The sequence below is a fragment of the Microtus ochrogaster genome, chromosome X (genome assembly GCF_000317375.1).
Source record: "Microtus ochrogaster isolate Prairie Vole_2 chromosome X, MicOch1.0, whole genome shotgun sequence".
NCBI lineage: Eukaryota > Metazoa > Chordata > Mammalia > Rodentia > Cricetidae > Microtus > Microtus ochrogaster.
Window position 1 is genome coordinate 17,623,763 of NC_022026.1, and position 12,348 is coordinate 17,636,110.

A 12,348-nucleotide genomic window follows, 5' to 3' on the forward strand; every position below is an offset into this window, starting at 1 on the left:
TGTTTCCATTATCTGTTTGATTGTTTTTCCTTGGTTTTCTAGGGTATCATTCACTGATTTATTCAATTCTTCAAACTTTCTGGTATATTTCTCATCCATTTTTATAAGGGCGTTTTTTACATGCTGTTTAAGGGCGTCAATCTCTTTCATGAAGTCAATCTTTTCTACTTCTTCTTGATTAAGGTGTTCATGTCCTCCCGTTGTGAGGTCGCTGGTTTCTGGTGGCTTCATGTTGCTTTTCAGCTTGTTGGGTGAATTCTTGCCTTGGCGTCTGCCCATCTCTTCTTCCAAATGCTCCCTTCTGGATCTTCTTTTACTGGATCAGGTCTCCTTGCCTACTGATGTACCTTCCCAGTGCTGGCTTTCCCCAGTGATGGCTCTCCTGGTTCCGAGATCAGATCTCCATACCCAATGATGGCTCTCCCCAATGCTGGCTCTCCTGGCACCCAATCAGGTCTCCGTGCTGGTTGGGTAGCTCGTAAACAAAGCGCCTACCTTGCTTGGTTCAGGCAGGCTATAGAAACAAAGGAACTCCCACCTGCTTGGGTACCCTGAGGATTTTGACCCAGTGCCCAGACAGGCTGGGCTGGGTGATGTTATGTGTTGAAAGAGGACAGTGGGGCTGAAGTGGGGAGGGTTTTGGATGCAAGCTGGGTTGGATAGGAAGAAAGAGGCAGTATGCAGGGAGTAGAGGCCCTGCAGAGAGCCCAAGAAGGATTGGGGGTTGAGGAACTTCTGAGTTCCATGTCCCGGGCTTGAGCTGCGGGGTCAGAAACTCACCCCAATGTTGGCTCTCCTGGCGCTGAGAGATCAGGTCTCCATGCTGGTTGGGTAGCTCTTAGACAAAGCGCCTACCCTGCTTGGTGCAGGCAGGCTATAGAAACAAAGGAACTCACCCCCCCCCCTCTTGGGTACCCTGAGGATTCCTACCCAGTTCCCAAACAGGCTGGGCTGGGTGATGTTATGTGTCGAAAGAGGACAGTGGGGCCGTAGTGGGGAGGGTTCTGGATGCAAGCTGGGTGGGATAGGAAGAAAGAGGCAGTATGCAGGGAGTAGGGGCCCTACAGAGAGCCCAAGAAGGATAGGGGGTTGAGGACTCACCACCCACCTTTAACTCCAGCTTCAGGGCACCTGATACTCTTGTGGTCTCCACAGGCATCTGCATGCACATGTCCACACACATATGAATGTATGCACATGTGCACATCTGCATGCACGTGTGTACATCTTCATGCACATGCGTGCACACACACACATACACAAACTTGCAAATCAAAGGTAAATCTAAATAAATCATGTTTAATTTGTAAAGAGTTGGTCCTGACCTGGGATTTTCTTTGGTGGGAGATGATTTCTGTTTCAATATTGCTGTTCATTATAAACCTGCTTGATTTATTTTATCATATTGATTAAATTTGGCAGGTCATATTTTTCTCAGAATTTATGTAGTCTAGACTTTTTTATCATTTATCATTTTGGAATGGAGGTGTCGAGCTATTTCCTATTCATCTCATTGATTTCATTCATATCTCTCTTAGTAGTTTTGCCATCTGCTCTTATAAGTATTTTAAATCTACTGTCTTCAGGCTTTAGATCTGCTCTAATATCCTATTTTAGATCTCCGTTTTGAAATCTTCAAATTTCCTCTAAGATCCTTAGTAGATGTGGAAATATATGCCCCCATGGAAGAAAAGAGACACTGAATTTCCAAATCATTTGAGTGAGAACATTTCTTCATGAGAACTCTACTGAAAAGCATTGCTAAATTAAAGAACCTTTGTCTCTGTTTTTCTAATACTTTAGTAAAGTTATAAAGGTTCTGTTTTCACTGCACTGCTCTAATGTAGATAACAGATTTCACAATGAAGTAATGTAAATTTTTTTTTCTGAATCTCTCCATCACGTGTTCTTTGGTAGAATGTTATGTTTCAGAGACTTAGGTGACTGAGTTCATTACTCATTCCATGAAGGGAACTTGGGAACCAAAATAAATTTCTCCCTTATATCCCCTGGTCTAGGCATTTTATCCTAACATTGAGAAAGGTAACTAAAATACTTTCAGTGGAGCTCTTATGTGCTAAACACTTAAAGCCTTTTTAAAATTGTGACAATGTGCAAATCCAGGTTAATTTGTTATATGAACAATTAGAGCTAAATTGTCAACACTGAAATTTTGTTGTACTTTGTGCGTGAAATGAGGCAAACTGTTTACTGGTCTTTGTTTGGGGAAATATAGGAGAACCGTGCCTTTGAAAGGCAGAAACTGGGTGCTATGGGCTTTATTTTGTTTCTTTGTTCCTCTAAACTATGATTTTCTCTCATCTCTGAGGCCAAGCAAAATAGCAGCTCTTATAGGAAAGGAGAAAGCACATCTCACAGGAGATGAACTTAATCCCTGGGCTGTTATCTCCACTGTCTCTCAAGGCTGAGGCTTGTGTTGATCATGTCTGAGCGTCATTGTCACTGCCAGATAAAGTAAATCTATCCAAAGTAGCAGGAAAACCCCCAGGCTTTCCGTAGTGTGAGTTGCTGTAGGTGTGAATATCTCTAAATGTGGACCCGCAGGATATCATCTGGTGTCTTAATAAAAGGCAATTAATATAAAATTAGTACTTCAAATGAAAAATCATGGGTAAGTCATGTTTTAGAGAAATTTATATCTATAAATTTACATCTATAAATAACACCCTCAACCATACAGCTTTAGTTACTTTTCTATTGCTATGATAATATAATGTGCCCAAGGCAAGCTATAGAAGAAATGGTTTATTAAGAGTAACAATTTCAGAGGTTGAGTCCTTGGCCTAATGGCAGGAAACATGGCAGAAAGCTGATATGCATCCTGCCAGAACAGAAGTTGAGCGATTAAAATGTGACTACACAGATCTTCCTTTTTTATCATTTTGAATAAACAGTCTTATTCAATAAACAGATTATACTACAAATAACATAGAATATTATCCATATTTTGTAGTAACCTTTATTTTGTCAAGTTCCATTTAATATAAAATTAAACATTAGGAAGTTTTAGAAACTGTGCATTGTTTTCCTGTTGGCCACGAACACTGACGTATTTTCAAGCTTTCTTTGGGAATCATAGAAGAGAAATCTTGAAACAGTTTTCTAGCATCTTCTTCACTAATTAAAGTCTGGCAATGAGAGACATTGACTTAAGACTGAGAAAGTGGTTCAGAGCAGCCTATTACATGATGAATTTAGTTTGAGATTCACAGGGGCTTCTTACTAAGCAGTTGAGCAACCTTCACTTCATTCTGGCAGGTCAGATAAAAATCACAACAGATTTCCAGCCCATAGGTCACTGAGAGAAAGACAAAAACAACACCTGAATCCCTGAACTGAAAAACAATTCTAACACAGGTTAAAACCAGACAAAATTTCTACTACTAGATAGTTACCACAATGGCTACTACTAACATCATCAAGTGTGTGAAAATGCCGCTCCTGTACTAGGCAAGCAATTCTGCAGTGTGTACTAACTGAGTGTCCTCTAATTTATTCTGAACTCTCTGTACTCGGAGATAACAACATTGTACAACACATATTGATGGCTCAGTCCACATGACTGTTCTCTTTCCATTTCAGATTTTAAGCTTCCCAATAGTTTTAACTGTACTTCTGTTTTAAATTGTGCTTGTATGATTTGGACAAAGAGAATTCCTCCTGTTTACTAAAGTTGGCTCTAAGTGAAATGCAGTTAAAATGTGAACTTCAGTTGTAATTTTAAAAAATGTCTAATTATGGTGTTATAAAGAGTAGTTTCAAGGTCCTAAGAGTCCTCTGTATTTCAGTTATTCTTCCCTCAATGACTCCAGCCTCAACCAATGTTCTTTTTTTCCATGTCTCTTGTCTGGTCTTTTGAAAGTCATTCACTTAAGACATAACTTTCTAATATTATCTTCTTTTATTTATCAATATACAAATATTTTTACTTGGCAATGTGTATTCACTGTTGTCATGTTTATTATCATTTGATGGTTTAAACTTTTACTACTTACTCCAGGTATCAGTCTGTTGAGTTTGTATGTATATATTACATATGTGATGCATAATAGTCAGTGTTTTGTCTATTCATTTTCTTAATGCTCTTTTCTTTGAATAGCAAAATAATTTTAATTTATGTTAGGTCTTTAATTGATCTGAAATTAATATTTGTATACCATATGAGATAAGGTATGAGGTTCAGTTTTTCCTATGACTATACAGTAGCTCCAGAGCAAAAAATGATACTATCAATATCAATTTGCATTCCTAAGTATAGAGTCATTTTTTCTGTTAACTATTCTCCAGCAAAAGTAACAAGGACTCCTTTAATGTCTATTTCTGGAGATGGGGCAGAAAAATACATGATGAACTTTGCATATTATGTTATTTACTATTCCAGAAACAAAATTCTCAAAGAGTGAAATAGAATCTAGCTTAAAATGTTCCAACTGGATACATCTGGGAAATTTGTGCACTGACATGAATAATGATAGTAACAGATTATAACTCATTGAAATATGAGAATTTCTAGATTCATACTACCAAAAATAAATTGGTAGAAAAAGATGGAAACCTCTTCCATAATAGAATGTAAATTCATGTTAAATATTTAATAAGGAATACAAAACTATTACTTTAACTTAGGAGTACAAACACCTGTTAGAAAATATTACACTCATGAATCCTAGACTGGCTGAAGAGCACCTGAAATCCCGAATCCTCTTGCCTCTTCCTCCTGAGATCTGATGTTATATCTATGCATCACCACATCTAGCCCAAAAGAGACTTTCTAAGTTACTAGACTACAGTTTTATGACAAAGAAAGACTGAAGAATTGTTCCAGACAATAAAGAGTATAGACTTCTTCAATAAATATAAGAACCTTTTGGACTTGTGATCTGAATAGGTAGTACCTGACATTGGTGAACATCATGGATTATTATATGAAAATCTAAGTGCTAGACCCAAGATTGAATTCTGGAACTAAAGCTTCATTTCTGGTACAATTGGAGGCAATTCTAAAGGGGTGAGGGGATTAAACAGTAGCATTCATCAGTGTCAATCACTATGACTTGTTACATATTTTGAGTTCTGGAGGATAGTGTAGTTTTTTTTTTGTTTTTGTTTTAGCTTAGCTTTGTTTTGTTTTAGCAAATGCACAACAAAATGATAAATAGAAATGGATTTTTATGATTGTAATTATTGACTGGTTCAGAAAAGGTAATTAAATTATATAGACTTCAATATGCACAAATAATGACACATAGAAGAACATAAAGAAATTTATAAAATTCTTACTTGTTTCTTGAGAGTTTAAATTATTTAAAAGCTAGTTTAAAAGGATATGTCTTTAATTTTTACCATCCAGTTAATTTTCTTATCTGAGTCATACTTATGAGGAGGTCCTTTTAGCTACTTTTTAAAAAAATACAGAAAAAAAAACCCCAAGAAGTTGAGACCCAGAGATGCTAAAAACTTCCTCATGACAGAAAATGATGCAGACCTGGACCAGTGCCACATGTAGAACTGCTGTGTCATCACTAACACTTGTGTGTTCTTCTTCAAGTTTTTATAACTTTAAGAAACCTTCGAGCTTGCTTCCTACATTTTATTGATCTCCTCTGGATGCTCTAGTCCTCATTTGTCATCTTTTTCATTAGTGACATTTGTCATTGTCTTCACTATGAACTGTGTGATTACATCTCCGCTTTTCACAAACAGTGTTGCTCTGGGAAGAACCAGGAGGAGGTGAGAATGAGTCTAGTGATTACTCGTATACAAACTCATCTCATTCTTGCAAAGTATTCCTTCAGAGAACTCAGTTTTTATGTTTCAAGTATTTCCAGTACTGACTAGTTCTTACATTTTAAGTTAACCCATATTCCTTAGTTAACTCTTACACATGGCTCACGACTTCTTGCTTCATTTTTTATATGTCTTGATTCCTTGGTGGCTGGCTAGTGTCCCCTTCTTCTTTTGAGAGTCCTGTGTCTAGCTGTCACCTCTATAGTTCCTTCCTGGCTACTAGCCTGTCAACTTTTTATTAACCCATGAGAGTAATACATAATTACAGTACACAGAAGGATTATTTCACAGTAATTATGAGAGCAAAAGTCAAGTGACACTTTAGCATATTCTTCCAACTACCCATCCAAGAGTAAACTTTTGTATTTTAAGCTTTGTAGATAAATTTACAGACATTGGGTTAAACAAAAGAGATGAAATAACTACATAATAAAATTTAAATGCTAGTAGTAATGTAGTGGCTGCAAGTCCAGTAAATCATAATGCTCCAGTGAACAATTATATGTTAGTGCACATGACACTTGGCAGTTTTCCAGACAACGTCTTGCTTTTCCTGTATCATAGTGATGGAGGTCCTGTCACTGGACATACTTATTCATGAGGTAAATGGAGGACAAAATAATAAAATGACTTGCTAAATCCATACAGTTATAAGTAATAGTGTTGGAACTTGAATTCAGAATTTTTCAAAGACTATTTTCTTTACAATGCTTTTCTGAGATGCATTTGGATTTCTTGGGCTCCTTACCCAGTACATCAAGTGGAAAAGGCAGAATCTAGGTCCGTGAGAATGTGTTTCATCAATTTTATGCTCTTTCCTTACGTTTTACTTGTCAGATAAAATCACAGGGCAGAAAGAATTGTTTCTATGTCTTTGCTAACTAGTTAAAATGTTTTTCTGGATGATGGAAAACTGAGCCTGCATTGAAGCAAACAGTGAGTAATACTTAAACAACCACAAATTGTAGCAGACCACTCTCTTAATATCTGTTTCAACAGTTTGAACATTTTGCCAAATATTGCCAGAAAAATAGTAAAATGCTAGGAACCAAGTAAGCCTGGAATCTTTTGTGTTATGAGTGTGACTGATAATAAAACTGGACAATAGAAAAATAAGAGCAATAATCCTAGAGACAACAAATTATATAATTAGAGTAATGCAGAAATATAAATCTAATGTACAAATACAAATTTATAACGCATTAATTTCTAGAAATCTATGAATTTTATAGATTGCTTTGGTACCATAATTTTCCAGTATCCTTTGAAAGAGTAAAGAGGGTATGGCTCTGAGGTTCTGAAGGAGGGAATATTGTCTAGTAAAAGAGAGAAGTGTGGAGGGAATGAAGCATGGTGAAAAGGCGAGAACGAGAGAGAGAGAGAGAGAGAGAGAGAGATTGATTTTGACTTTTCAGTAACTCTGTCAAACTATATTATTTATGGGAACAATGAAATATTTAGGAAGTTTCCTGTTAACAAAGTTTCATTCAACTGTGAGATTATTAGCTTATTACTTTTATTTTAAAAAAATAAAACAGAAGTTAAAAAAAATCCCAAACTGTTTCTGGGTGCTTTGATAAGTCATGCAAAATGAAAGACACTTTCATACTCCTGTCTTATGTCCAGAAGTCATTAAACCTTCCAGACTCAGTTCCTAGATAAAGCAATCCTTCGGTGTGTTTGGCTAAGGAGGTGGTGACACGGTTTGGCTCTGAAGAGTGGCCAGGATCTTTGTCATTTTACAAATCTCCCTTTTAAATGGGCTTCTGCAAGTTGTCCTCTGACCTGCACACACTGCCCCTGCCATGGACATGCATATGCTTGTGCCGAAAAGTACACAAAATTAAAAAAAATAAAAAGCTCTCTGATGCTACTTTTTTGTTCCTAGAGGCATATCTTAATACCACATGTGCTATTTGTGCCTCTTTGGTGACCAAGAGATCAAGACATGTCTTTTTTCATGTTTGTTTCAAGAAAATATGCCATCTGCCTGTTAGGTACATACTGAGGCAGAACTTGGTGCATGGAACATGGGTAAAGCAAGAAGCTATGCATCCATTGTCCTAAGTCCTGTGTTCTTGACATATGATGTAGTCAGAGCAACCACAATGAAGTTAATGAGCCTGAGAAGAGTTATAGGGACTGCCATTGCCGTGACTCCTTTACCCAGATCTAAAAAAACATTCAAGATCACTTGATGGGATGAAAGAGAAAGAGGAAGTCTACTTGAGCCCTGGAGCAGGGTAAAAGGGGACAGATAGTCAGATGGCTCTTGACACTGATACCTGAGCCATATGTCACCTGACAGCTGCTTAAGTGAGCATTAGCCTCTATATATGCTGTCTAATACTGATTTTGAATTTTCTTCCCCACTTCCTCAGTGAGCCATCCCCAACTGCCTGTCTCTACTGCCTGCAAACTTGGAAACATTGTTTTAAAAAGTCTTTCCTCAGCTCTGTGTATTTTTGAACAGGCCATTTCCTGCCCTCCAAGATCAAAGGACACCCTAGAGGGAATCTTGGTGTTTGTCTTATCTGCTTTCCTTCATCCTGTGGTTGCAGGAATAGGACAAAGGTAGTCCAGGCCTTCAAAATGTTTGGCTTTTATTAAGAGACAGCCAGCCAGCAGGGAGAAAGCTTCCTGATCAGTCTTCAGTTGTTTTCTCTTTGCCCTGCATCCAAAGTGTGTGGTGTCTTCAGCTATGTATAGGCTCTTTTTATCCAGTTATCATGGACAACCAAGATCACTGTCAGGACAACCTGTATTTTTTAGGGTGCCTCTGGGGCTGTTAAAGAGGTATCCAGTGCCCAGCATTGAGATTTTCATTTAATAGCTCGTGTTTTCAGGAAGTAACATGGTCAATCCATAATTCCATTTTTTACATATTATATTTGCTTATTTAGCTTACAAACTAGTAGATTTCTATCAGGCTTCTTCATGTATCCTTAGTCTTGCCTATCCCACCTATACCCTCTCCTCTCCCCAATCTTTTTATCCCCAATTAATCTTTAAACTTCAGGATTTGGAGGAGTTTCTTGTCTAGTAAGAGTGTTAGCAGCACAGGAGAAGACAAGGGCTCATACTTCCTCTACACTCTCTTTTTCAGCAGTGCGAGGCTTCCTTTTCTCTAGACTTGAGCTATGGCTCTGGTTTTCTCCTCTTTGCCAGCCTCCCCCTTCCATGGCTGACAGATCAGTTTGATTGTAAAGGATTAACTAAATGAGAGTGTTTTCAAGAGTTTGTCTTGTTATTTTTATTTCATCAGCCATCATTTTCCCAAGGAGATTGTTTTAGGGTCCAAACTGGAGCTTATGGGACAATTGGAGGGTATTTTTGAGTACACTATGTAGCCACCTCTTATTTTTTCTCTCAATACCTGTGCCTCAAGACCCTTTCCTTTGCCAGACACCTGTGGAGCCCCTTCTCTGGACTAGGCATGTTTGCAGGCACTGGGGACAGAGGGGCTGGCAAAGTCAAGCCCCTTTGCTGCCCTGACTTCCCTTTGAAAGTTGAGGCAGGTGATGATATTTAATATGCCGAATACTATGTAGATAAGTGAAGTAAGGGTCAGGGCTATGAATTGCTGATAGAGAACACACATACAGATGAGACAGTTTGGAAAGCCCTTTCTCAAAGTAGCATAAAGATGAGGTAGGCAGGTAAAGGGGGAAAGAAGATAGATAGAAGGGACAAAGGTTCTGAGGAGAGGCCAGAACTGTGTGATATGTGTGGGGACAGGAGACCATGTGAAGAGGGCATGGAGAAGTGGGGCCCTGTATGTTATGACCAAGAACTTGCTTATTATTCAGAGCAGCAGAGGGGAAACTGCTGGAGAATCAGGGAGATCCAACTGCCATTCTAAAAGTGTTCTGAGGCTATTCCAGAAAATATGCTCCAAAAAGGCAAGAATGACAGCTAAGGGATTAGACGTGACAGCAGACTAGAGAAGGCAAGGATCAGGGTAGCCGAAGTTATTGAATTTGGAAATGCATTTTAAATAGCAGACACAATAGGTATCAGCTCAAGGCTCCTGGGCCAAACTTAGTGATCAACAACTAATCACATTCAGAATAGGCAAGCAGAATAATTTTACAGCGCTCATGGCAGTGTATTAGTCAGGAACAAAGTCACTGATAATAGGAATTTGGAAAAATTCAAAGATAGGATGCTTACAAGTGGATACCGTGTGTTGATTTTGGACGTCTTTCTAATGAAACTATTATTTCACAACTGGAGAGTAGTCCTTGAGTATTATTTATTTATTTATTTAATGAAAGAGGCACCCCTTGTGTTTCTATAAGACTCTGAACTCAAATGAAGTCCCCTGTAGTGTGGCCCTCAGAGCAGTGTTATTTCTCTGGGAGAAACTTAAACAAACAAGGAAATGTGTTAAAAAAGAATTACTCTAAAAAGTGCTGATGGTGGCAGGCCCACAAAGGAGCACTGTATTGGATGAACGGACTGGCTGGAGAGAAGTTTCAGCTGGCGCAGACCAGCCCTTAGTGCTGAGTTTCTATGCCCTAAGCTCACACAACCCTCCACTGTAGCAAGCTTGGCTAGCCCCAACCTCAGCCTTTCTCCTTCAGGCTGGGGGAACTGGCGGGGGCCTGCGGCGATGCTCCCTTGGTCACGCCCTCCTCCTCTGGCCCCTAGTCCCATCCAGGCCACACCCCCACGCCATCCAGGCCCCCCCCGCCACGCCTTCCTCGCCGAACTGCGCTGGCGCGGGGGCAGCCTGAGTGACCTTGTGGGTGGAGCTTCCGTCACCAGCTAGACCCTCTCTGCGCCTTGCCCAGGGTCAGCACTCATCTGAGGACACGCACTTCCTGCTAGGCCTCCGTGAGCAGCTCCGCAGAGCAGATCCGAGCCCCAGAGCCCGAGTCCTTCCAAGCGATTCACCATGGTCGATGAACTGGTGTTGCTTCTGCACGCGCTTCTGGTGCGCCACCGCGCCCTGTGCATGGAGAACAGCCGGCTCATGACACAGCTGCGGTTGCTGGTGTGTGAGCGGGCCACTCTGCTGCGCCAGGTACGTCGGCCGAACTGTCCGGTGCCCTTCCCCTCAAGGTTTCACGGCGAGAGCGGCCGGCTCCCCGAGTTTGTTGTGCAGACAATGTCTTACATGCTTGTGAATGATGATATCTTCTGCAACGACTGCATGAAAGTGGCATTCCTGATCAGCCTCCTCTCCGGGGAAGCAGAGGATTGGGTAGTGCCATACATACTGATGGATAGCCCGATCCTCTGTGATTATCGGGCCTTTGTCGAGGAGATGAAACAGTATTTTGGCTGGGATGACGACGACGAGGATGAATTTGATGATGATGATGATGACGAGGAAGAGGATGATTTCTAGGCCCTGAGCCCCCTTAGGCCTAGAGGGGGAGGTCTCTGCACGCTGTCTCCTCCCTGCCCTGACCCGCTACTCCTCCTGCCACCGCGCTCCCTTTGCATTGCCATCCTCTCCCCTGCCAGTCACTTCGCTCCTTCATCCCTTTTAGTGCTTGTCTTTGTTCCAGTAACCTGATGCAAGTGCTTGAGTTGGGCCTGGGCCTTTCTCTGAAGCTCACACTGTTCAGCTTCAATCAATCCAGGCACCCCTTTCCTAATCTGAACTGTGTTTTGAGCTCCAGCCTTTGTCCAGGCCTGTGTTTGAACTGGTCCGACCACCTGCATTCCTGCCAGCTGGCTTCCACTGGATCGCCATCCTACATCTGCCCAGAAACGTGTGCCTGTCACCTCACCACCACCACCCACCGCATCTCATCTGCAGCCATCCACCTTTCAAGAGAAGGACCAAGAAGAAGATGACGGAGTTGGCTACACCTATTCAGACTCTGATTTGGACAGCTCAGCAGCCCCTGAAGGGGCCAGTCTTACAGCCTGGTTAGTTCTCTCCCTACTCACAGGTTCCTCCTCTGCCCGACCAGACTGCTGCAGGAGCCTGATGTGCCTGCCTGACAGTTGTAATGTTGATGTTTCTTTTCTTGTGTGCATCAGTTTTGCACAGCTGTCATTTTTCTTTCAGAATTGCAGCAGTCCCACAGATGTGTACATATGGACAAGTAGTACTAAAATAAAAACAAGCGAACAGGCGTTCAGCCCAGATCCCCTCTAGTACCTGGAAAAAGCAATGGCATTCTTTTCAATAAATATCAAGCACTGCAAAACTAGAACAAAATTGTCTTTTCATGGTTAAGAGCTTTTATTTTCTTTTGCCGTTCTTATCTCCATTATTTCATTGAGATCAGGGAACTTGATTCAATTCTAGTATTCTCACGTTCATTTCTAGTCTCCAGAAGACAGATAGCATAGGGTTTTAAGCACTTTGGTGAAGAAATATTTTCTGGGGCTTCCAAGGTGGCATATGAAGGGGTGGCTGAGTATATTATGTCATATTAGGTCACTTTGAAGAATGAAAGGGGCATTATTAGTAATTCAACTGACAGTGCAGGCATCTTCTTGGGTATAGTAAAGGTTCCTAATACAGCATGGAAGTTCTATCCATTGTCTGGACCGTGGCTATTGAGCTCAGACATC

The 12,348-nt window shown here is 40.6% G+C and overlaps 1 protein-coding gene across 1 annotated transcript; it reads left to right on the forward strand.

The window, feature by feature from the left end:
* Positions 1 to 10,528: 10,528 nt before the first annotated feature.
* On the forward strand, positions 10,529 to 11,984 carry Ldoc1 (LDOC1, regulator of NFKB signaling). Its single transcript, XM_013350474.2, has one exon. It carries the CDS (start codon positions 10,709 to 10,711, stop codon positions 11,162 to 11,164), a length of 456 nt encoding a protein of 151 aa, XP_013205928.1. The 5' UTR covers positions 10,529 to 10,708; the 3' UTR covers positions 11,165 to 11,984.
* The last annotated feature ends 364 nt before the right edge of the window (positions 11,985 to 12,348 follow it).

Excerpts from the sequence above, each read along its gene's own strand:
- Ldoc1 (XM_013350474.2), top strand. The coding sequence starts at position 10,709 with ATGGTCGATGAACTGGTGTTGCTTCTGCACGCGCTTCTGGTGCGCCAC.